The sequence below is a fragment of the Phoxinus phoxinus genome, assembly GCF_949152265.1.
Source record: "Phoxinus phoxinus genome assembly, chromosome: 22".
Lineage (NCBI taxonomy): Eukaryota > Metazoa > Chordata > Actinopteri > Cypriniformes > Leuciscidae > Phoxinus > Phoxinus phoxinus.
Window position 1 is genome coordinate 12560108 of NC_136897.1, and position 27397 is coordinate 12587504.

The 27397-nt window shown below is 39.3% G+C and overlaps 1 protein-coding gene across 1 annotated transcript; it reads left to right on the top strand.

Moving 5' to 3' along the window:
- Positions 1–24152: 24152 nt before the first annotated feature.
- Positions 24153–26977, top strand: LOC306990419 (keratin, type I cytoskeletal 19-like). The gene is made up of 8 exons (XM_079597238.1): positions 24153–24724; positions 24906–24988; positions 25114–25270; positions 25354–25515; positions 25685–25810; positions 26273–26493; positions 26602–26615; positions 26705–26977. The coding sequence occupies exons 1-8, from the start codon at positions 24242–24244 to the stop codon at positions 26767–26769; spliced, it is 1311 nt and encodes a 436-aa protein (XP_079453364.1). The 5' UTR covers positions 24153–24241; the 3' UTR covers positions 26770–26977.
- Positions 26978–27397: the final 420 nt, after the last annotated feature.

Genomic DNA, 27397 nt, shown 5'->3' on the forward strand with positions numbered 1-27397 from the left:
GTGCAAGCCCTGTATTGTGTAGGGCTGTGCTTGTGTGTACGAATGAGCACTGAGTCGTGGGCATTACAGTTACACACAAAACACCATCGGCCGTGGCCGGGACACCAGAAAATACATTTAGATTTACCTGGGACGTCGTGAAAACGGCGTTTGTGTGCAGGCAAACGGGCCTTGATGCCGGTTTGGTGACTGCAGAATACACTGGCACGGTCACGTGTGTTGGGACCGTGCGAGCGAAAAGTTTTGGTGAAAATCCGGCCGCAGAGGGATTTGAACACCGTCGCTTTCCTAGGCTGGCTAGGGAACCTGGTCGAAATGGGGCTTTCCCGGACTCTGCAACCTCTTCGTGAAACTCAGGAAGAGAAGCGCGAGTCGTGAGGACGGTAACGTACATCCTCCTGCAGAAAGCAGCCATCCAGCCAGTAAGCGCAGGCTCCACGGGCGCCGATCACTCGAGGCCGGGGCCTCGCGACGGCCTGCGTGAGCGATGCTGTCCTTTCTTCTTCGACGCTCGCGAGCGGCGGGGGTGGGGAGATCCTCGGAGCTCGCCCATCCCTCGCTACCCGAAGCGAGGAGAGAACAGCAGTCGTCCTCCACAGACACGGCTTCAGCTTCCTCGTCCATGACTGACGCGGCGGCATACAGCGGCCTTTGTCCGTCAGTCAGAGAGTCCAGCGAAGCGGGCGGAGAAGCTGGCGGCAGCAGCGGCGAGCTCCTCGTGGTGGAGGGAGGTTCCGGGATCCGCTGAGCACGGCGCTTTTTACGGCGCGGCACTGCAGCGGGCGGTATGGAGGCAGGCATCTTGAAAAAGACGCTGCTCTTTTAGATACAAAGTGTGTCGCGCCGGCGAACTCACACACACACAAATACAGTTTAGTTTGCAAGTGAAAGGATATAAGCGCCGGAACGCGCAGCTGGAAGGCGAAGAAGGCGGCGGTGCCAGCAGCTTCACGTCTCTCCCGCTGATGTGCTCTCTCGACGGCTTAGCTTCCAACTCGGATCAGCGATGAGGTGTCTCTCGTAAGAGAACCAAGAAATAGACCAGACAGAAGTGACAGAACCCTGACAGTGACTTGGCCATTCTAATTAATGATCGGAAGAACACGTATCGACCACCGTTACTGTAAAATATGCACGTATGTCCATTTAAACTCGATTTTGGTCAAATGTGGATTATATCATTATACTGGCAAGAGTATGGTTACATTTAAAGATGCCGTACGAAGTATGAAAACTCTACGTCAACTGCTTTTGAAATTACGGTGTTTTTTTCACTTCCTGAAAATAACCGTTTTGGACATACGTGAGTTTCATTGGGCAGCGTTATGATGTAACGAGTACATCAGGATTTAAGGGAAGTGTTCCCAGTTCCGGCTGACCTAATCTATGCAGCCTAACACTGAGTTATAGAAGTCAATAATGTATTATGTGTATGCTAGGTCAAAGAGATGTGTCTTTAATCTAGCTTTGAACTGACAGAGTGTGTCTGCTTCCCGGACAATGGTAGGAAGACTGTTCCAAAGTTTTGGTGCTAAATAGGAAAAGGATCTACCGCCAGCTGTCGATTTTGATATTCTAGGTATTATTAACTGGCCGGAATTTTGAGATCGAAATAGACGTGAAGGACTATAATGCGTTAAGAGCTCGCTCAAGTACTGTGGAGCTAAACCATTTAGTGCTTTGTAAGTAATCAGCAATATTTTAAAATGTATACGATGTTTAATAGGCAGCCAATGCAGTGTTGACAGAACGGGGCTAATATGGTCATACTTCCTGGTTCTGGTAAGAACTCGAGCTGCTGCGTTTTGAACTAGCTGTAGTTTGTTTGTTAAGCGTGCAGGGCAACCACCTAGTAGAGCATTACAATAATCTAGCTTTGAGGTCATGAATGCATGAACTAATTGTTATCTGATATCTCCTAATGGTAGCATGTACAGAGTGAACAGCAGCGGTCCTAGTACTGAGCCTTGTGGTACGCCATACTGAACTTGTGATCGATAAGACATCTCTTCATTTACTGCTACAAACTGATAACGGTCAGATAAGTATGATTTAAACCATGCTAGTGCAATTCCACTAATGCCAACATAATGTTCGAGTCTATTTAAAAGGATGTTGTGGTCAATGGTGTCAAATGCAGCACTAAGATCAAGTAATACTAATAGAGAGATACAACAACGATCGGATGATAAGAGCAACTCATTTGTGACTTTAACGAGAGCTGTCTCTGTACTATGGTACAGTCTAAATCCGGACTGAAAATCCTCGCAGATATAATTTCTTTCAAGAAAGGAACACAGTTGTGAGGATACTGCTTTTTCTAATCTTTGACAGAAAAGGCAGATTAGAGATCGGCCTGTAATTGACTAATTTTGTAGGATCAAGTTGCTGTTTTTTAACAAGCGGTTTAATCATAGCTAGCTTAAATGTTTTTGGTACGTATCCTATAGACAAAGATGAATTAATGATATTAAGAAGAGGATCTATGACATCTGGAAGCATCTCTTTCAGCAGCTTAGTCGGTATAGGGTCTAACATACAAGTTGTCGATTTAGATGATTTGACGAGTTTGCAAAATTCTTCCTCTCCTATAGCAATGAATGAATCAAATTTTCCCTCAGGGAGACTACAATGCTCTTCCTGATGCGATACTGTATTAGACAGTTGCATAGTTATAATTTTGTCCCTGATATTATCGATCTTATAAGTGAAGAAGTTCATAAAGTCATTACTGCTGTGTTGTTTGGAAACTTCTGGGCTTGAAGCTTTCTTTTTCGTTAGTTTAGCCACTGTTTCAAATAAATACCTAGGATTATGTTTATTTTCTTCTAATAGTGTTGAAAAATAAGCAGATCTAGCAGCTTTTAAAGCCTCTCTGTAAGCAATCGAGCTCTCCTTCCATGAAATCCGAAATACCTCTAGTTTTGTTTTCTTCCAGTTGCGCTCCATTTTTCTGGCTGCTCTCTTAAGGGCCTGAGTGTGCTCGTTGTGCCACGGCGTTGGACTATGTTCTTTAATCTTCTTTAAGCGCAGCGGAGCAATTGTGTCTAAAGTGCTGGAAAAGAGAGAGTTAAAAGTTTCTGTTGCAATATCAAGTTCTTCTAAGCTATTGGGATGCTGAGATGATGAAACTGATTAGGAAGATTATTGATAAAGCAATCTTTAGTGGCAGAAGTTATAGGTCTAACATATTTATAACACGGAGTCGGCTTTGCAGCCTTTGCTAAATGTAATTTACATGAAAACATCCATGTACTAATGTACTAAAATGTCAGTACAGATAAGATTTTAAGCGGTCCTTAAAAACATTTAGATTCAAGGAGGAAGTAACATCCAATGGCAGATCATTCCATGCAACTGACATAACCTGTGTGCTAGAATCTGTGCTATAAGTGCTAGAACCTGTAATTTTGACATGTTTTGAAGAACATTTACATTTTTTAAGCAACGCTCATGTCATTCCAAACTTGTATGACTGTTTTTCTTCTGTGGAAATAAAGGAGAAATGTTGGCACTGGCCACCTTAAACTGTCAGCCCTGGAACTGTCAGCCCTGAAACTGCAACTGAATATTTTAATGGATGTAAACAGGAGTTCATCTTACAAAACTATTCAGAAAAAAAGTGGAGCAGTGAACAAACTAACTTTTACAGTCCCAAAATAAAAATAAAATATATATATATTTAAAACTACACACAGCATTTTAAATGTAAAAATAAAATTCCACAACGTTTTCTGGTAAGATCTTATTAAAGAGGCCATATGTCGTACACGGTAAAAAAAAAAAAAGCTTGAACAACAACAAAAATCTTAGTACTAATTTCCCCTAGCTTTTTCTTGTTGACTCAACTTTTGTAAATAACAGCTATACGAACTGAAATTAAGTTATCTGTTATACAAAAAAAATTTTTTAGTTGAGTCAACTTGACATAATTTGTTTTCTGGAGAGGTGCAACTATTCTGTAACAAATCTTTTGTAGTTTAGCCAAATTCAACATTTTTATGCCTATTTGAAATCATTTGGTCATCACCATTTTGGTGATGAGCATTTCCTTTGGTTGGTCAGTTTTTGTGAGTTAGTGGTCTTTGTAACAGTGCTTAGAAAAATTTATTTTGACACACACACAGACATCAAGAATCAGCATATGAATCTCATCAAGAATCAGCATATGACTCTCATCAATGGTGACATGCTTCATGCCGCAGTGCATGCTGGCAGCCACCATAGTATTAAAATCATGGCTCCCAGCATGCATTGCAGCATGAAGCATGTCACCATTGTTGAGATTCATATGCTGGTTATTGATGTCTTTGTGTGTGTTTCTAAAAAAAATGCAGAATGTCTGATCTGTTGCATTACAGTTTTGTTGTTAAATATAATATATTATTCACAAATAATCACTTTTCAGGAATAATAATAGTGAACTATTTCCCTTTATGATGCTGATCATTTTTGTTCATGGCTTTCTTTGCAACAAATTATGTGTTTTGTTAAACACTGTTACATAGACCACAAACTGCCCAACTCAAGGAAACAGTCATCACCAAAATGGTGAACAAACATTTTCAATAAAAAAACCTACACCTGAACCTGATTCTTAATAATTATTAAGAATAAGTTTCAGGTGTAGATTTTTTATTGAAAAGAAGAACTTCTGTTTCCAATAGACAAACAAATATTGAATTGGCTCAACTACAAAAGATTTGTTACAGAATAGTTGCATCTCTCCAGAAAACAAATTATGTCAAGTTGACTCAACTAAACATTGTTTTGTGTGTCACAGACAAGTTATTTTCAGTTCGTATAACTGTTATTTACAAAAGTTGAGTCAACAAGAAAAAGCTAGGGGAAATTAGTACTAAGTTTTTTTTTTTGTACGAGATTTTAACAATGTGGATTTTTGCTGAACCAGCACAACAAACTCAGTCATTTCACCTTTTTTGAAGTTGTGTTATTTTACAGTGGTTTTTGGGGTCGAACAGGTTTTCATGCTTGAATGTTCAAAAACATATTTTTCACATATTTTGCATTGTTGCAGCACCTATATATAATTCCCAGTCTGCAGTCTGCACTCTATTTAGTTTAGTGTTTTGGACTGTGTCACGCCCCTTACCATTAACACTAGTGAGTATCTGGGACATGGCGACAACACTAACGCAACTCAACCAGGCCTCACCTTTTTTGTGTGTATGTCTAGGGTGGGAATTATTTAGCAATATTGTGATGTGCTTTCTGATATAGAGAACAACTCCCTTTGGAGTAACCGTGTGCTTTGTAACTTTGCAGACCTTTTTATAGTTTAAACAGCAACATTACACACTAAAGAAACTTGAAAATGGAGTAAGTTTGGGTAAGCTTTCAGTGAGCTTACCCAGTAAAACCGTTGTCTTGAACTACAACATGATATGTTTAAGAGAAAGGGGGGTTTTATTCATTTCTCATATTGGTTTGAGTAAAGGTTGACAAAATCATTTTTAGGTGAACTATTTCGTTAAATAGGTGTCAACAGAAAAAAAAAAAACCATGACACATTTCAGTGTGAACAGGTCATAGACATTGATAATTGATCATAGACCAGTGTGAACTCGAGGTGTCGCAGTGATTCATTGCTGCATTTAAGGTGGGTGCAACTCAATGGGAGTGCTTGGATTTAAAAAACGCTTCCTCGTAAACTATGATCAAACAACTACTCAGACATGAATAATGAGAAACATAAAAGTGAATAACTAAAAATCAATCTCAAGTCTGAGGACAGAAAAAAGGTGCTTGTAATATAAATTCAGAATGTGTGAAATGTTTGTGAATCAGAGGCGCTGTGTTCCAGTGGTCGTGTATGGGTGTGCCTGATGCCATGAGGTGTTTAGCCACCAGGTGATGCTATGTGACAGTCATTCATTTTGTCTTTTGAAGCAGGTTAAACTGAACCATTGAAAATCAATTTTCCATTGTTGTCAGTGTACATTGCCATCAATGAAGAAAGATGTTTTTAGGTTCAGATGGTACAGTGGTTATGTGTACCAGATAGGGCTGACTGTAACATGCTAAGCAGCAAAACATTGACCCATTGGGTCTAAATTGCTATAGTATCTTGACGGATCAAAAAACCTTTTACATCTGCTGGTTTAATCTGCTTAATTGTTTGCTGAAATATTGCAGGTTGTTGACCAGCTACAAGCTTACCATTTTGAAACACAACTACCAGAGGTTTGTCTTTAATCTGACATTCTGTGATATTTTATATAGAGTGGCATACACCCTAAAAGTTTACAGTGTCCTTCATAATGGCAGCAGATGCTGGTTTTACAGACATTTAAATAAGGAAAGGCCCCAGTTCAAGTGCAACTGTTTTTCATGTTAGTAAAAAAAAATACAAAAAAATCACTTGACTTAATGACTACAGACTTGTCGCTCTCACAACAGTATTCATGAAGTTATTTGAGAGATTGGTGTTGGCTCAACTGAAGGACATCACTGGACCCCTGCTTGATCCCCTTCAGTTTGCTTACAGAGCAAACGGGTTTGTGGATGATACACTCAAATTGAGAATGCACTGCATCCTGCAACATTGCAAGCATCTTATTTGTGCACTTCAGTTCGGCCTTCAGTATCATCATGCCTGATCTTCTCTCAGCCAAACTGACTCAGCTCTCCATGCCAACCCCAATCTGTGGGACAGTTTCCTGCATAGACAGGCAGCAGCTCGTGAGACTGGGGAAACTCACACCCAGGACCCTCACTATCAGCTCTGGTGCTCCCCAGGGTTGCGTTCTCTCTCCAATTCTCTTCTCATGAACGACTCCACTGCCTGTCAAGTTAATTTGTACATACCATCTCAGAACCGTACATCTGTTAATACTGTACACATCAGTACATTCATAAATATATAAACATATTTTCGGTCATATCTGTTGCTTTCGGTGACGTGCACTCCATTAAAGGTTCATTTGTAGTTAACATGAACTAAGAATGAACAATACTTCTACAGCATTTATTAATCTTAGTTCAAATTAATTTCAACATTTACTAATACATTATTAAAATCAAAAGTTGTATTTGTTAACATTAGTTAATGCACTGTGAACTATCATGAACAAATAATGAACAGCTGTATTTTTTATTAACTAACTAACAAAGATTAATAAATAGAGTAACAAATAGGCCCTATGCACAGCTTCACTACTTCCTGAACTTAAGCAGGGACCTTTGTTTCCTGTCTGCCAGGATTGGCCAAACTGATTAATCCAGGTGTGTCTGGCCAACAACAATAATCAGACACACCTGGATTAATCAGTTTGGCCAATCCTGGCAGACAGGAAACAAAGGTCCCTGCTTAAGTTCAGGAAGTAGTGAAGCTGTGCATAGGGCCTATTATCATTGTTAGTTCATGTTAGTTAATACATTTACTAATGTTAACTAATGAACATTATAGTAAAGTGTAACCATATTTTCTATATGTCTATTATGTGGCATTATTTATTTATTTTTATAATATTATTATTGTGTTATATTTAATTTGTATTGCCTAATTCCTATGTGTCTGCGCTATGTCTGTACTTTCTTCTACACTGGAAGCTCCTGTCGCCAAGAGAAATTACTTGTTTGTGTCAACATACTGGGCAATAAAGCTCTTTCTGATTCTCATTCAATTTCTGCACATGCACATGGAACAGTCCTTAAGACACATGTCCTGACTTTGCAGAGTTAGACGCGTTCAGTCATATTTTGTTGATCCTGGAAAAACATTCCTGTCCGATAATGTCCTAAACCTAATCCTACCCATAAATATCCCTAAAATCAGTGGGAAATATTAGTGAAATCTGTGGTGAATAACACTGATGAAACACGAACCCTGTCATAAGCCTAAACTTGACATAAACTGTAAACTTGTTCATTGGTTCAATGAAATTTTGTCCCAGGATCAACAAAGATGTTGATTCAGGAACATGTTGTACTTGGTGAAATCAAGTGCATGCCCTTAAGCATCCGTTTACAGGAATAAGTAACTTAGGACACTAAAGATAATAATAAACTGCAATTACTGTAATGTAATGTAAAACGCCTAAGACAGTATTAAAGGGAGACAGGAAGGGCAGCTGATCTCCCTTGCAGTGCCAAACCAAGTGTGAATGTGTATCCCCAGATGTGTTCGAGAACCTACAAATGCCTTGGTGGAAGATTGAAGAAACATCTCACAGAAAAAACATGTAATGTTATACCACCACCAAATGTGTGTGTGTGTGTGTGTATTAGTTCTACCAGAAAGACAAGGGAGATACAATTATATAACAAAAAGCATATATTTATTAACAGCCCAGCAAGCAAATATTTATAAAGTTCTTTGGCGTAGGCCCAGTCCATAGATAGGGACCATGGTGGTGGTGGTTGGGAGGATGGAGTGGAAGGGATCATCCTGGTCGTGGTGCTGGGGAGGCTGGAGGGGAAGGGATAATCCTGGTGGTGGTGGTAGGGAAGATGGAGGGGAAGGGACCATCCTGGTGGTGGTGGTGGGGTGGATGGAGGTAATTGGCTGCGTCAGCATCTGTGAACTCAAACATGTGTAAGTAGTACGTACCAATCTTTTATACTGCAAGTATTAGCACATGACTGGTTAGATGTGAAGGTAATAAGTGACGCAACGATTGAGTCTTCCTAACAGAACTTTCGCTGAAGCTTTCATTTACAAAATTTTGCAACAGAAAAATTATAAATCAAACCTAAAGGGATAGTTCACCCAAAATTTTCATCATTTAAAGAATGCTGGTAACCAGACAGTTGACATAGTTATTGACTTCCATATCCACAGAAACTTATTATTGACTTCCACAGAAAATATGTATACTGTCAACCGTATGGTTACCAACATTCAATTAAATTTTTCTTTTGTGTTCAGTTGACATAGTTATTGACTTCCATATCCACAGAAGCTTATTATTGACTTCCACAGAAAATATGTATACTGTCAACATTCCATTAAATTTTTCTTTTGTGTTCAATAGAAAAAAGAAACTCATACAGGTTTGCAACTGTCACGGTGTGTTGTCGGTTGAAGAAGACTAGTGAGTCAAATAGCTCCAATATAAACTTTTACTCACAATGTCACACAAAAGGTACTGTAAGAGCCGCGCTATTTTGGTCCAATGAGGGTTTCCAGTAGCACGGGGAAGGAAGCGCGTGTTCTGGTCTTTCCAGCGTTTTAAAGGAATTTTGGTTAAATAAGACACAGGTTCGCATATGCAATTATCTCGTTTTAATCTGACTCCATGAATTAAATAAAAGCTCAATGTGCAATAAGGTTATGTTTACACTTAAATAGTTACAACATGATGTAATGAGAATTTAAACCATTTGTACCCAGCATAAATGTTACCAGAGAGAGAGAGAGAGAGAGAGAGAGAGAGAGAGAGAGAGAGAGGGAGAGAGACCCTCTCCCCAGCTTGGCATCCAAAGACAAGAGCGTGAAGAACCTTTGCTGTCCAGTTTTGTCATTTCTCCCCCCACCATGTCCCCAGCACCCAGGTGTGAGACATTCAAACTGACCAATCAGACCATCACAATTTCCTCCATTGTCCCAATCACTGCTATGCTGGAAATGTCTTAATGAAAAGAAAGTGTCTTTGTTGCATTGAAATAATCTTGGATTATTTCCAACCTTACAGTCCGCCGCTTGGCACCATTGGCAATACAGATGGAATTCAAAGGTGGCACAATCCAGAGAGACACGCTTTTGGTTGTGTGCAGTTGCATCTTCGGACTTTTCGTCCAGGCTTTGTAGCAATAAGTTTGTCAGTGTTCAGTCTTTGTTCACCATGTAGGGCTGCTGCATGAGGAGGCTCCATCAAATGGTCTTTCACCGTTCATAGATGTGCAATTCATCCGTCACACACTCGTCACACAAGAACAGGAATCTGGGAGCAAACGAGTGGGACAGCAATCTGGCAGCTGTCTCTTTCTGATCCTGTGATTTAAAAAGCATCCAATACAACAAACAGCAAAAGTAGACACATGGCATTTGTCATTGGTCAACGGGTTGATATGGTCAGATTCAAATTTGTCTCTGGCAAAAAGCCCTTAAGTATTTAGGAACACGGTCAAGGGAGGACAAACGAAGATCAACAAGTTCTTACACTGTTTCAGGAAACACTCAAATAAATTTCATCACAACAAAACAACAATGCTGGTTTATAACCTCATTTCATGTAGAGTTTCTGTAAAACATTTAGTGTAACCCAAAACGCAGAGATTCAATTTAATCAATGTCCAAAAACATTGTTGTAGGTCAAATGGTCAAAATACAAATATGCAAGGTATGCAACAATATTTCATGTAATATCAATAATAATATTCAATCAAAAATCATGAAGAAATACATATAATAATCATTGTTTGTTCAGTAATCTTCCAATGTAAGCCACCTATGCAGATTTAAGAAGTGACTTTGGCATAATACAAGAATGGAGATCTTCCTTGTAACAGTGTGTGTGTTTGTTTGTGTGTGTGTGTGTGTGTGTTTTTGTTTGTGTGTGTGTTTAGTCATATGACAGTTTGGTGTGTGTGTGTGTGTGTGTGTTTGTGTGTGTGTGTGTGTGTGTGTGTGTGTGTGTGTGTGTGTGTGTGTGTGTGTGTGTGTGTGTGTGTGTGTGTTTTTGTGTGTGTTTTTGGGTGTGTGTGTGTGTGTTTTTGGGTGTGTGTGTGTGTGTGGCTGGCTAAGTCACAGTCGATGACAGGGTTGAATTGTAATTTTTTATGATTGATTGAAGTGTTCACACTTCAGATCTAGTTTGTTTTTATAATGTGTCTGTTATTAGAGGCATTGTTGAGAAATCATGGGCCCTATGATTTTCCAACCACACCAATAACAATCAGTTAAACATTTTTGAATTTTAATAGCAGGTCTGTCTTTGCTTTAGAATTTGTATTATCAATTTGTGACTGTAGCCATTCATGTGTACGTTACAGTGTTTTCCCATGAGTTGGTAATGTGTACTGTCATCATGGGATCAGCTTTGCCATCCTATGTGTGTGAAGCTGTCTGAATCTGTTCAGTGTGATGATGGACAATAGATCATTAGTGAAGTGTCACTTTTGGGCTCTATGCCATCTTTATCTTCCGATGTGTAGTGTTCAGCGGTAAATGGAGGTGTGTGTTCAGTGTTCATGCCTAAGAGATGGGTGGAATCAAATATGACAATTGTGTTGTAAATTTGGATCCAGTTCTAACTGGGAGGCCATAGTTATGCAGTAGTGTGCTGCTGTGTGGTGTGAGTGGCCTCTTGAGTTGTCATTTCACCCATCTTTTTAAGCTCAGGTTATATTCTACAATCCCGCTGCTTTGGTGCAGGTGGAGTCCCGGCCGTCTTGGCGTCCGTCCTCCGAGGAATTCCAGTGTTAAAACCTCTGTGTTGATTTTAGATTCCATTTTGCTGGAAAGAACTTTGCTCGCGAAATCCATCTGAGAATCACGTCGGGGTCACCACTGTAAGAGCCGCGCTATTTTGGTCCAATGAGGGTTTCCAGCGATTGGTCTTTCCAGCGTTTTAAAGGAATTTTGGTTAAATAAGACACAGGTTCGCACATGCAATTATCTCGTTTTAATTTGACTCCATGAATTAAATAAAAGCTCAATGTGCAATAAGGTTATGTTTACACTTAAATAGTTACAACATGATGTAATGAGAATTTAAACCATTTGTACCCAGCATAAATGTTACCTGAGAGAGAGAGAGAGAGAGAGAGAGAGAGAGAGAGAGAGAGAGAGAGAGAGAGAGAGAGAGAGAGAGAGAGAGAGAGAGAGAGAGGATTGAATCACTTTTATTTAAAACATATAGGTGAAACCAATCTGTTTTGCCACTAACACTCTACATTCCACAATCTCAATTACGGGAAAAACACACACAAAAACAACAAAAAAACAAATTCAAAATAAATATAAGAGGAAAAAACAACCACCATATGACTTAAAAGGTCAACAGTAGATCATCATTTTCATTAACTGTGCATAACACTCCATTAATGGCCCAAGTATTCACAAACATTGGCAAACATCCAACCAGTTTGTAATATGCATATTCTATCCTGAGCCTTGGTGCTACCAACCCCTTGAACATTAACAAAGGATCTAATGAATCATTACCAAGCATCTTATTTTTCCTGGTTTTCCAAATAGAGAGTTTGGCAATTCCAAACACAACATTTAATAAAACCAAAACATGTTTACGGCTAACAGAGTATGTTGGCCCACAAATAAACAATTGAGGAGACAAATCTTCACCTAAAGATGATACCCATTGGGATAAAAAGGAAAACAAATTACCCAACCGTACACATTGAACAAAAAGATGAAAAACAGTTTCATTTACAGAACAAAAAAGGCAACCGACCCCCACGTTTGGATCGAGGTGCACCACATGTCTGTTCGTAGCTATTGCACTGTATACTATCCTCCACTGTAAATCACCAGTCCGTTTATCAATGGGGCGTTTATACAGTGACCGCCAGCTACCTTTGGGGCTCTTTCCAGCGTTTTAAAGGAATTTTGGTTAAATAAGACACAGGTTCGCACATGCAATTATCTCGTTTTAATTTGACTCCATGAATTAAATAAAAGCTCAATGTGCAATAAGGTTATGTTTACACTTAAATAGTTACAACATGATGTAATGAGAATTTAAACCATTTGTACCCAGCATAAATGTTACCTGAGAGAGAGAAATATAAAGAGAGAGAGAGAGAGAGAGAGAGAGAGAGAGAGATAGAGAGAGAGAGAGAGAGAGAGAGAGAGAGAGAGAGAGAGAGAGAGAGAGAGAGAGAGAGAGAGAGAGAGGGAGAGAGACCCTCTCCCCAGCTTGGCATCCAAAGACAAGAGCGTGAAGAACCTTTGCTGTCCAGTTTTGTCATTTCTCCCCCCACCGTGTCCCCAGCACCCAGGTGTGAGACATTCAAACTGACCAATCAGACCATCACAATTTCCTCCATTGTCCCAATCACTGCTATGCTGGAAATGTCTTAATGAAAAGAAAGTGTCTTTGTTGCATTGAAATAATCTTGGATTATTTCCAACCTTACAGTACAGACGGGCAGGAGGGTAACACACACCAATAAATGACGTGAACGGGCAAAGACTGACTGAACTCAAAGAACTAAATACCAACACTGATGAACTGAAAACAGGTGATGATTAACTGAACACAGGTCGATAAAGGTAAACTATAATTATTATAATTTTTATTATAATTGTATCATTTTATAATTTATTAATTATTATAATTACTATAATAATTAATATTTAATTAAGGATAATGAGAAAAGGTGCAAACACGACAGAACAGAATGTGACAGGAACAACTTGAGGATACGTACATTTTAATTTTTGGATATGCTTTTAATAACTGCAGCCAAAACATAGACACAATGCAACTGTCTGTCCCCCAGGGACATCCTTTGTCAGCCAATATTACATATCTATAAAAAGTCTTTCAAAAAAAAAAAAAAACCTGCAGATTTTCTCAAAGCACATGCATTAGAGCTGCCAGCTAAAGAACAAGACCTTCCTTTGTCTTTTCATGTCACACTCTCATCATAGTCACACCTTTCACAACAGGTGAAAACATGGTTGCAGGAAAACGTCATCAGATGTTTGACATCGTGAGAAAGGTACATAGTATCTGTCTGCATGCCATACATCCTTGCTGAAATTTGACTTATGATAGAAACCTGTAAAGCCAGGAATCTGATAAATCCTGAACGAAACAATAGGAGGGTGCAAAGAGGACACAGGGATATCAGGAGGTACACACCTAGAACAACATCCACTAGCAAATGTTTACACTTTACCTTGTTGTCATGACATTAGTGCATGAATGGGATGATTACATGGACAAGTTCAAGCCACGGTTTCTGAGGACAACATAGTCACTTCATGACTGTTAGCTATTCATTCAGGTGATGCTCACACAAGTATTGAGGGTGTTACACAGTGAGGTGATGGAGGGAGGTATCTGAAAATGTACACTGTAGTAAAGCAATGTAAGATGAGTCAGTGAATAAGTTGAGTCACCCAAACTATCTAAAAGTTTTTCCCATATGGCTTTCTGTGATTGGAAGTGGCCTACATGACGATGTTCCTACAGTAGGTTTATGTGCCAGATCATTTTGCATGTCAAAGTGATTTTTCAGTTTAGCTAATTCAACTTTATCTGGATCAAAAATCTATTCAAAACAGACAATTATGTACACAATTTAGCAAAAGTAGCAACTTACCTCTACATTACAAGTAACAAAAGTTACATAATCAGATTACTTTTTTCAAGTAACTAAAGCAACACATTACTTTTAAATTTGCAACAGAATATCTGAGTTACTTTTTCAGAGAAGCAACACGTTACTATGTTTTTTCTCCCTCGTTTTTAACTCTGTTTTTCCATGTGTTTTTCCAGACTGACTGTCTCTGACCCCATTTTGAGAGAAATCGTGAGTAAGTGCAGAGGTGTGAACATGATAGTTATTCTAGTTTTAGACTAAAAGTGAGCAGACATGTGCCTTATCCGGTAATACGATAGTCAATAGCCTATATCATGATAATGACCATGGACATTTTTATTGTGGGCACCTCAAAATACAGTGAATAATGATTTATAATGAATTGTTCTGGTTTTTTTATGCATTTTAAGAATACTTTTCCCATCAACTGGTTAAAATGCCAACACCGCTGTATGCTGCGTCAAGCCCAACGCGCATGAGCAACGCATGGCGGAACGAGTGAATGACACGCGCTGAATGAAAATGCACATTCACTCTTTCTTTCAGACTAATACAATCAGAGTTATATTAAACATGTCCTGACTCTTCCAAAATTTATAATGGCAGTGAATGGCCGTATATTTTTTGAAGTCAATCAAAGTGCATCCATCCATGATAAAAGTGCTCCACACAGCTCTGGGGGGTTAATAAAGGCCTTCTGAAGTGAAGCGATCGTGTAAGAAAAATATCCATATTTAAATCTTTATCAACTAAAATAACTAGCTTCCGGCAGATGGCTTATGCAAGTCGACTTATGCCAAAAGAGTAATTCTTGACAATCCTCTGCGCTTCCACGTTTGTCATTTCACTGTGCGTCAAGGTCAAGTGTCATTCTTTTGCCGTAAAAAGATGCGTACGGCCATCTGCCCGAAGCTAGTTATTTTAGTCGATAAAGTTGTAAATATGGATATTGTTCTAACATGAACACATCGCTTCGCTTCAGAAGGTCTTTATTAGCACCATTATGATGGATAGATGCACTTTGATGGACTTCTAAAGACATACAGCCATTCTTCTTTCTTCTTCTTTCTTTAATCCTCTAGGCCCCCTTGGGAGCATAGAGCGTCCACCATGGATCTCCACCTCACTCTCCTCTGTGCTAAGGACTTTACTTCTTGCCAGGAGGTCCCCATCTTGGTCAGTTCATAAAGCGTGGACCGCCTCCAGTTGGATTTAGGTCTCCCTAGCTTCCTCTTGCCTTGGGGATTATAGTCCAGAGCTTGTCTTGCTATGTTCCTCGAATCCTTCCTACTGTAAGTGTGTGACCGATCCATCCCCACTTTCTGGATTTGATTTCAATGTGGATTTGCTCCTCTCCACAGGTCCACATTTGATATCTTGTTAGGCCACCAAATTCTCAGAATGTATCTGAGACAATTGTTAATGAACACTTGTAATTTATCAATGTTTGATTTGGTCGTTTTCCAGGTTTCACAGCCATACAGCAGGACAGCTTTTAAGTTTGTATTGAAGATTCTGATTTTGGTATTTCTAGAGAGCTGGGAAGAGAGCCATACAGGTCGGAGTGTTCTAAAGGCATGTCTTGCTTTACTGATGCGCAGCTCGACATCTTTATCAGCTCCTCCATCTGTGCTGATGTTGCTTCCCAGGTATACAAACTCAACCACATCTTCCAGGGATTGCTCCTCGATTGTGATAGGTTGGTGGGTTAAGGTGTTAAGTCTCATGACTTTGGTCTTCCCAATGTTTATGCTGAGGCCTATCTGTTTACTGTGTTAATGCAATCTGATGGTCTTGCGTTAAATGTGTGTATGTGTTTCTGAGATAAGAGCCAGGTCATCAGCAAAACAAAGATCTTCCAGTTGTTAAAAAGGATTCCACTGTTGTCCTGTCCTTTGACCATCCACTGACATTTTCTTTGTCCAGTCGATTGCGATGAGGAAAAGGAGGGGAGACAGTAGGCAGCCTTGACGTACTAGGATACACGGAGTCTGTGGCGGGGCATTCAGACCATTACGGACTACAAACCCGCTCCACAGACCTTCGATAATAACATCTCTCTGCTCAATAACCTTAACAGGTACTTTGCTAGGTTTGAAGCACAAAACAACACACGGCCACAGAAGATCCCACCTTCTTCTGACAACCAGGTTCTGTGTCTGTCTGCCGCCAGCGTGAAGAGAACACTCTCCACTATTAACACTCGCAAGGCAGCAGGTCCAGATAACATCCCGGGTCGTGTGCTGAAGGATTGTGCAGAGGAGTTGAAGGATGTCTTTAGGGATATCTTTAACACTTCTCTGAGACAGGCTGTTGTTCCATCATGCTTCAAGACCACTACCATCATACCTGTTCCAAAGAAACCTTCTCCATCTTGCTTTAATGACTATCGCCCTGTGGCACTGGCTTCCATCATTATGAAGTGTTTCGAACGGCTAGTTACACATAAAATCCATCCTACCACCTACCCTGGACCCTTTCCAGTTTGCATACAGAGCCAAATGCTTGACAGAGGATGCAATTACTCACCTGGACTCAAGATTCATATGTGAGAATGCTGCTCATAGATTTTAGTTCAGCATTCAATACCATAATTCCACAACAACTCCTTCACAAATTAGACCAGTTGGGGCTCAACAACTCGTTATGTAACTGGCTGTTGGACTTCCTCAGTGAGAGGGCACAAGTAGTATGAGTTGGCAATAACACCTCGAGCAGAATCATACTGAGCACAGGGGCCCCTCAAGGCTGTGTGCTCAGTCCCCTGCTCTTTACCTTGCTGACTCATGACTGCACACCAACCTAAAAAAATAACTCTTTGTATGAAGATAATAAAATCATGGAAAGGTTTTCCACATGATTAACTTGCTTTATTTCAGCATTATGCAATTCTGTTATTCCAATTTAATGTACTTATGTTGGGTCAACTTAATTTATTAAGGTTGATTCAATTTATTTACTATGGTTGGGCACAGCTTAATTTAATAGTGTCAGCCCAACTAATTTTAAGGTTTCCTGACATGATTCAGGTGTTTTTTATTTTCATTCATCCATTAATATTTAATTTATTTTAGTGACACATAATTAAATTGATAGACTTTAGCTAGCTATTTGCTAGCAGTAACACATATTAGCATCTTAAACGCTAAGATTTACATTCTCCTTCAACCAAAGCAGTTAAAATTAACCAAATCAGTCACAGCCAAACAAAATGCTCCACTCTTCTCCACAATGGTAACCCACTGTAATTTAAATGGTTCTAATAATTCCAATGTAACTGAACATTAAACACAATTACACACTATCAAGTCTTCCCCTTTTCTCATTTTCTCAAAAAAACATAAAATAACACTTAATTTTAACATTTATTCTCTTAATTCAACCAAATGCAAAGCATGCTGGGAACTAACAAGCACCGCCCAGTTTCAGTTAATGAAACACAAATCATTCATGTAATCCAACACAAACGGATTAAGTAAATTAAAATTTTACATTTAAGCAGATTGAACACAATCAAATTAAGTTAGGGCAAAATGGCAGTTGGCGTCGCACTATACCGCCACCCTCTGGATGTAAGATTTTTTTACTTAACATAAATGGTTTGTGTTTAGACAACACATTAGGATTTTGTACTGTTAAGTTGAGACATAATTACGTGGACCTTAATAGAAAAAAAATTTCAAGTCAACAAACACAATTATTATAAGTTTATAACTAAATATAAATATATTATGTAAAGTACACAACCTTCCTAGTTAATTTTTTTGAGTGTACAGCACAAATCACATGGTAAAGTTTGCGGATGATACAACACTGGTGGGACTCATCACCAAGGATGATGAGACCCACTACAGGAAGGTATTTTAACCACGTGGTGCAGAGACAACAACCTGTTGATGAATGTCAGCATGCAAGACCAAGGAAGTTGTTGTCGATTTCCGGATAGGCCACACTCAGCACCTACCACTGACCATCAACGGGGCTGCTGTAGAGAGAGTGAGTAGCACCAAATTCTTGGGGGTGCACATCAAGGAAGATCTCTCTTGGAATACTAACACTGTATCACTGGTGAAGAAGTCCCAGCAGCGCCTCTACTTTCTCCGCAAGCTTAAACGAGCACATTTTTTTGAGGCACCATTGAGAGTATCATAACCAGTTGTATTGCTGTGTGGGGCGGAAGCTGCACTAACCACAATAGGAACTCACTGCAGCGCATAATAAACACAGCTGAAAGGATCATTGGTGCCTCCCTTCCCTCCCTGCAGGACATGTACAATCTACGCCTTACCCGCAAAGTAAGCATGATTGTGGGCGACATCATCCATCCTGCGCACAATTTTTTCAGCCTCCTGCCCTCTGGGAGAAGATAATGGAGCCTCCGTGCTCGTTCCACCAGACTCATGAACAGTTTTATTCACCAGGCTGTCAGGAGGCTGAACTCTCTCCCCTCTCTTCCACCCCCGCCCCCATAATCTCTACTTATCTACACCATTATATTATAATATAATCATACATTTTACATCTCATATATATTTTTAAAACTTGGGTTGCTGCTAATTCTTGTATATAGACCTATTGGGTCCCACTTTATATTAAGTGGCTTTAAGTACTATGTACTTACATCGAAAAATAAGTACAATGTACTTATTGTGTTCATGTTTTATTGTAAAACACTTTTGCTGCTTGCGGTGTGATACGGGTAAGGTTAGGAACAGGTGTGGTGGTATGGTTAAGTTTAAGGGTGGGTTAAGGTATAAGGGAAGGGTTAACAGTGTAATTACAAATGTAATTACATACATTAATTACAGCTGTAATTACATGCAGGTATTTAAAAAATATAAGTACAATGTAAAAACATGTATGTACACAATAAGTCCATTGTATCAAATTATTAATTTCAATGTAAGTACATATTACTTAAAGTCCGCGTGAACCGGAAGTTGCAAACGACTTTTCTCAAGTGTTGTGACGCATTTCCGAGTGAAACGGAATATTGAACAGAGGGCAGTGTTTTACTTCAGCGCTCCTCCTCTCCATCTCTCGCCCATAGCAGAGTAACGGTTTGAGGGGAGTGGTTAAGCGTTTAAGCAACCCAAGCTGTCAAACCTACGTCATCAGAAAAAGAACCATTCCAGACCGGAAGTAACTTTTGATTAAAGATAACCACGGCAAACAATTTTTTCTGTGTATTAACTTGCACGGATTAATTCTTCACCACAAGACTAATATCCGCTAACAAAGTAAATAGGGTCACTTTTGATTTCATTCCGACTTTAAAGCCACTTAATATAAAGGGTCCCATCTTTCTAGAATACAGGTTTCTCTCTGCTGTACTGGTTTTTAAGTATTTTGTTTTTCTTAAAAAATTGTTGTGTATTGTATTTTATTTATTTATATTTATATTTCACCGTGGGTTGATTAGTAAGAAACGCAATTTCGATTTCTTTGTGTCTGGTATGTGAAGAAATTGTCAAAGTTGACCTTGACCTTGACCTTGACCTATAGTGTGGACAGACAAATTATTTGTCACCAGAATCTTATCACATCGCGTCTGGTTAAGCTTTTTCAGTTGGTGCGAAAAGGCTTTTATATTTGCCTAAAATACCGGTATAGTATTCCAACGCTATCTCACGACCAATTCGTACGAATTTGTACGAGTGAATAAAAGGTGGCTAATTCGTACGAATTTGTACGACCTCACTCGTACGAATTTGTACGATTTGTCTAAACCCACGTGATGGGTAGGTTTAGGGGCGGGGTCAGGGGTAGGTCATTCGTATGAATTCATACGATTTTGGCAAATCGTAAAATATGTACGATTTAGCAAAAAAACGTACAAATTCGTACGAGTGAGGTCGTATGAATTGGTACGAATTAGCCACCTCGTAAAATCGGTACGAATTGCCGTGAGATCGGGTTGAGTATTCTTTGTCATTAAAAAACAAACAAGCAAGCCCAGCCCAAATAAGAACAAGAAATGCAATAGTAACATAACGCATTACTTTCAATAAAAAGTAAGTAACACCATTTTTTCAGGGAGTAATGCAATATTGCAACATTACTTTAAAATCATCTTTTCCCAACACAATTTATAACTAACCCTGTTAAAACAATAACAATCGTTATTAATCAACCAACACAACTATTAGTAAAAATGTCTTGAGAATGAGAAACCTTTTTTTTCATGATCCACAGACGTTCCAGTGATGAAGCAGCCTTAAAAAGCTGAGGTAACAGAAATGAGGGAGGAACACATCATATTTCCTGGCATTCATTGGTGCCTTATGTTGTTGATTGTTCAGGCCAGTAATAGATCCTTTGTATAATATTTTTTCCTTTTCCATAAATATCCATAGAGGTAAGTAAGAATTTGGTTGTGTTTGGAATAAAAATAAGAAAAAATAAACTCTCTGCCCCATGCATGTTTTGAAATTCTTCTAATGTGCTAAGGTACTGTACCGAATAAATGGATTTGGACACAAAAAGAACAATCCAGGAGACAAAAAAATATCAAGCTGACAGAGACAAATCAGAGTTTGAGCAAACAATAAGTATGCAATGTTCTCATGGGCCACCAGAAAAAAACTAAGCCATATACACATAGCAAGCATACTGTAAAACATTCTTCTGTATATATATAAAACTATTATTAAAAGGGATTTGAGGCTTTCTGTTTAAAACTTACCTACCCATTAAACAGGGGCATTTCATTTCCCCAAGGAGGCGAGGGAGTGCCATCAGAAAAACTAATTATATTAATTAAACGTGTTTTTGTCTCACCCTGATTCACTAAGTATTATAAGTGTTAGTGTTTATATTTTAGACCTGGGGGGATGGTTTTGTGGGAAATTACGCATACTTCACTCACCCATGCATGTCTCGTCATATTCATGCATGTGTGTATGGTGTGGGAGTGGGAAAGGTTAGTTGTCATACCGAGCTAGAAAGTTGACGTGGAGCACGCTAAATCTCGAATCTACGGGGAATCACCCGTTAAAAAAGAAGCCAAACAGAGAGTCTGCTGGCAAAAAAGAGAATGTGACAGATCTTGTAATAAAATGAGAATTCAGATATTTAATGTTAATCAGTAAACGTTAGAAAAATATAAAATCACTCACTGCTTTTGACTACTTTTGTAGCTTTAATAAGGATTCATTTATACTAATTTCTTACCTGAAGCTACCAGTAACAGTTAGACCTGCCTACCTGAAAAACTTTAGTTTTTGTTGTGGTATACACGTTTGCACACACACATTTACTCACATTTAGAAAAGGAGACACATTACTCCACCTGACACCCTTGTCATGACCCATCTGTTGGCACTTAGGCCTATCTAGATTACATCACCATAATTTTAACTATCAATCATAGCTCAACATATTAGACTAACTAGATGAAGCTAAAATAGTGACATTAATAGTGTTTTACTGTATCTACACAATTTCTACAATGCAGAGCATCCATATTTATTTACATTTTATTGTTTAAAGGTATTAGTACACTTGTGCTACATGACTTTTGTGTGTATTTCATTTTTTTGTAAATTAAAGGATAATATTAAAAATGACATTACAGTACATTTGAAATTTGTCCAGATTGAATAAGCACCCTAATTTCCCGTGTTGTAAACTATTACAGGTAAATAAAACAATAATAGCTTAATGGAAAATATGAAATAGTCAAGGTTACAATAACTGTCTCTCCCTTGTGGCAGCAGGCCAGTCAAAGCTGGTGCTCGCCTGGACAGAACAGCCAATTTCATTCATTTTAATGAGTAATAACAGTTATCAACTCTCCCATGAGCTCTTTGAGGACAGCTCAGCAGAGAGAGAGGTGGGGTGGAGATCTGTTTGTTTATGTGAGTCATAAATGAGAGTCAACCAGACTAAAGCCCTCACAACAGAGACAGACTTGAGCACAAAAGAAGAACAGATCAAGCAGATCTTAAGTCATGTTGATGCATGCTAGTGGTGAAATATCCATATATATATATATATACAGTATGCAATACATGATTCTGATGACTGTGATATTTCTGTATAATGACCCTAGAATTGATTAATTCTCCCAGAAAACGAATTTCATATACTGATAGTTGTATGTCTCTTGTATCACTCTGCAATCATTTTCTTCTGAAATAATATATATAAATATATTTATTTTTATGTAAATTTATTTACATTTTCCCTTTGGTTTCTGGGTTTTGCACAATCTCAAGGTTTATTTTATGATAATAACAAAGTATATAACATAATATAACCCCCCCACACAACCACTCCCCAATTCTCCATTGTTGATCAGTGAGGTATCCAAGGTGAGGCAAAGTTCCAGATGTGACCTGTTAGTAAGAGGGTGATGGTGAAATGATCAGATGATGTCACCCCCCCCCCCCCCCCCCCCCCCCAGGGAGTCCACAATGAAAGCAAATATTCTGCAAGCATCAACTGACACAAAACACATACTTAAAATCTTACAAATGTCTCCACCCTTAACATCAAGTGCATGTTTAAAAAAGCTGCTAAATTACCAATCTTAAAACAAGCGCATGTTGTAATTTTGCACACAAATCTCTACCAATGAAACCACTCCATTCATTTACCGGTGCTTGCTTAGACAAACATAGCAATAAACAAAAAATAAAATAAAAACAATTGGAACACCCTAGCAACTGGATAGCGACACCCTGTCAACCAACACAACATGATAGAACTTTTTCGGAAAGAACACTTGTCATGTCAAATAGCTTGAGCTTTTCCTTGCTCAGATAAACAGGCGTTTTTTTTTTTTTTTTTAAATGTTATGAACTTCATACAAACATCAAAGTATGACGGTAAATGACATGATGCTATTTTTAAAAAAAAATGATGGATGTATTAATTTCTGGATGTATTCATATTTAAAAATTCCAATGGTCTTTTTCAATAGTCCACTTTAGACCTTCTACTAACTAACTTTGCAACTACTGTACATGTCAAGTAACTCTCATTTAGAGTATTAGTTTGTTAAAGTACATCTTGATGTATTTTTTTTTCCATACATTAGGAGAATGACATTTATTTTAAATGTCTTTTATTTTAACTGTTATACAGCTTATTAATATTTGTATTAACATATTTTGTCCACAAAATCAAAGTCACCCAGTACAACAGACAATGTAATGTGGTGCGACAAACATGCAGAAAGAAATTAATGAAACCAACATGAATAAAAAGAGTACATTTAACTTGGCACATATTTTTTTAATCATGGACACTCTTATTTGTCACTGACCCATGAGTCTTTATGAGCAAACAGGACCCAGCACAAGTGTCCTCTTGATTTCAAATTATGACTTTCCTTCTCACAGCTGCAGCCTGAGAACAAACATTTGAACTCTGAACTCTGATGTTTGATTGCTTCCAGGTTTATATTTACTGATTGATAAAAAAAAGAAATACTGAATTTAAAACTACACGGTATCCTCACAGGTTAAATGTTTCTGTTCTATTTCAAGCTAACAAAGAAAGGAAAACTTGCCTGTGTGTGTGTGTGTGTGTGTGTGTGTGTGTGTGTGTGTGTGTGTGTGTGTGTGTGTGTGTGTGTGTGTGTGTGTGTGTGTGTGTGTGTGTGTGTGTGTGTGTGTGTGTGTGTGTGTGTGTGTGTGTCAAAGTGCTCGTAACCTCATTGCACTCCCTTCATTGAAATCGCAAGGGTGAGAACATATCAGTAGTTCAAACAGACACAGAGACATTCCTTTGCAGTTTCCTCACTTGGGTGGAAACTGAACTCTGGTCCTCGAGTCTCAACATTGCTGGAGGTTGCAGAGGGGTCTGGCACACACCCTCCTTCCCCCCTCCCGTCCTCAAAGAGCAGGACCCGCCCTCGAGCTCCATCTCTATAAGAGGACAGAGCTCAGCTCGAAGGCACCAATCCTCTTCAGGATAACTTTAGCAGTTTCCTGCAGTGTCCTCTCTGTATTCTTCTCATCTTCTGCATCCATTCACCATGTCGATCTCTTACCACACGACATCCTCCAAAGGTCCCAAGACTGTGACCTCAAAGTCCATTATCACCAAGAGTCGGAGCAGTTCGTCAGCCTTCCCTCATAAAGCCTTCAGCGTGCATGGAGGTGGGCATGGTGGAAGCACCCGCATCTCTTCCTACAGAATTGGAGGCGGTGGAGGATACGGTTTTGGTGGAGGATATGGCGGAGGATACAGTGGAGGACATGGTGGAGGAGGATATGGTGGAGGATTCAGCTCTGGACACATGGTTTCAGGGGACTGTGACTACATGCAGGTGAATGAGAAGGCCACCATGCAGAACCTTAATGACCGTCTGGCGTCCTACCTGGAGAAGGTGCGCTCCCTGGAGACTGCAAATGCCACTCTGGAGAGGCAGATCCGTGAGTACTATGAGACGAAGGGGCCGATCGCACAGAGGGACTACAGCGCCTACTGGAACACCATCAAGGACCTGAAGGACAAGGTACGGTGATCTATAAATGAATGACATATATAGCAAATTCTAGTGTACTTACATTTCTTTGCATACAGCAGTTGAAAAGCAGACTGCAGATAATCACTTCAGGTTCTGATGATCTACAGCAATACTCCAGATTTATACGTTCTAATGTAATAAAATTGTATATCAATATTCTACCTTTCAGATTAGAAATGCTACCACCCACAATGCCAGCATCCTCCTGCAGATCGACAACTCTAAACTGGCTGCTGATGACTTCAGGATCAAGTAAATTCTCTAAAATAATAGTTTCTCCATTACTATGGTAGCTTTAGCATCTTAAAAGATCATATTGGTCATGTTTAAAACATGACTGGTGAGTGTATTCCCATTTCTGCCTCTCCACCAATCAGATTTGAGCACGAGTTAGTAATGCGGCAGTCTGTGGAGGCTGACATCGCCAACCTGCGTCGCTTGCTGGACCAGACGACCCTGATGAAGGCCGACCTGGAGATGCAGATCGAGACTCTGCAGGATGAGCTGGCGTTTATGAAGAAGAACCACCAGGAGGTTTGTAGTAGCTTGCATGTAGTTGTTATCAGAACTTGTGAATCCATTCAGTGAACTGATGCTTGAGTCTTGTGGGTTTACAGGACTTGGCAGCACTGAGGTCTCAGCTGACAGGCACAGTGAATGTAGAGGTTGATGCTGCTCCTCAGCAAGACCTGAACAGGGTTCTGGACGAGATTCGTTCTCATTACGAGACCATCATAACCAAACACCGCAGAGAACAGGAAGACTGGTTTAAAAACCAGGTAAGACCTCGTCTGTCTCTTTAAATTCTTTGGTCTGAAAATCTGACTTTACTGAAGAATAAACCACATATTCCAGCTGGTGTCAAATAGCAGTGGTACTGTGGTAAAACAATATATCTTAGATTACGATATTCAGAATTCATATTGTGTGCTTCTGTCTTTCTTTTAGACGGCAGGATTGACCAAAGAGGTGACCCAGAGCACAGAAATCATTCAAACAACCAAGACACAGATCACAGATCTGCGACGCACTTTGCAGGGTCTGGAGATCGAGCTACAGTCTCAACTCAGCATGGTGAGAAACAAGTGGAATGTAGGAACTGTAGGGTGGAGAAGGAGAGAGAGAGATTACATTATCTGAACCAAAGGCAGGAAAATTTTACGTAAGAGGTTAGGGAAGCAGGCCAAGAAGAGGACACAGAAAGGGAGGCAAAGATGGACAAAAAACAGGGAAAGGAGGCTGAGTGTGAGATATGTCAAGAATGTTTTATTTGAAGACCTCCAAATCCCAGATAAGTGAGCTACAATGAAAGGAATGAGGAGAAGCCATTTATAACGTCTGAAATCTGAAGGGTACATTTGTGGACTTGCACATTGGTGTTTTTCGGATACCAAGCATGTGTAAAAAGGCATAGTTTACCCACAAATTCTGTCATAATTTACTCCCCCTCATTTTGCTCCAACCCTTTTGACTTTCTTTCACAGAACACAAAAATACACAGTGATTTATTTCTACTTGTTCTCATTACTCAAACAGAGAGCGGCACTGGAGAACTCACTGGCAGACACAGAGAACAGGTACAGCTCTATGCTAGCAGGCTACCAGAACCAAATCAACATGTTGGAGGCCGAGCTGAGTCAAATGCGGGCTAGCATTGAGCAACAGGGACGGGATTACGTCATGTTGCTGGACATCAAGAGCCGTCTGGAGCAGGAGATCGCCACCTACAGAAGCCTCCTGGAAAATCAGGACATTAAGTAAGTTCATATCCTTTATATAATTGTGTGTCAAAATCTGTGGATCATGTTACGTAATCTTGTTCTGGAATTGCTTCACTAATGCATCTTTTCTTTTTTAATTCGCAGGACTCAAATACCAGGTAAGTGAAATATCTCTTTGCATATTGTGGTGGGATGGTCAGTTTCAAGAACATCATGCATTACTGACTCTCTTTCTCTCTGCCTTCAGGTGGGACCATCACCGTCACCACAAGTGGAACAACTATCAAGCAGACACAGCATTCCTTCAACTAAATGCAGACCACACTGCTTTATGAGACACCATCTGGACACACAAATACATTTGGTTTTGAATGTGTATTGAAAGTATCATTGAGAACAAGGAAACACGTGTTACTGAAAGAAAAATGGATGATAGGCTATACTCACATTTGTATTTTTGTGTGTGATGAAACCCGTCTCTGAAAATAAAGCTGCATGCTGTCATGAATAACTTTTTACATCATTGTTTTTCTTAATCTGAACACACAGTATATTTTAAATGTAAGATATGAGTCAAATCATCAAAACAAAATGAGTTACATTGTAATTATGTACCCCATTTCATAATAATATGTTTACTGACAATCACTGGAAAAGAGTCTCAGAGAGAAATGAACTGGGTCTCAGTCTTCCCGGTTGTTACTCATGGGTTCCTTCCACAACAAGCTTAAAACAATATTGTGTAAGTTGCCTGGCAACAGATCCATTACAAAAGTGGTGAAGGTCGAAAAAAGCTGGCTGGCCATTGACTTCCTCTTTATCTGCAAAAACCTTTGACCCTCATAAACAATTGCAATTGTGTAAAAGAAAATGAGGAATATGCACAAAAACATATGCCCAAAAAGAGATTAAATCCAGAGACCTTTATGTATACCTATTG

Bases quoted from the DNA above. Each gene is read 5' to 3' on its own strand.
- LOC306990419 (XM_079597238.1), top strand. From the start codon at position 24,242: ATGTCGATCTCTTACCACACGACATCCTCCAAAGGTCCCAAGACTGTG. The intron at 24,725-24,905 runs GTACGGTGATCT...TCTACCTTTCAG, and splicing joins TCAAGGACCTGAAGGACAAG to ATTAGAAATGCTACCACCCA. The intron at 25,516-25,684 runs GTAAGACCTCGT...TCTTTCTTTTAG, and splicing joins AAGACTGGTTTAAAAACCAG to ACGGCAGGATTGACCAAAGA.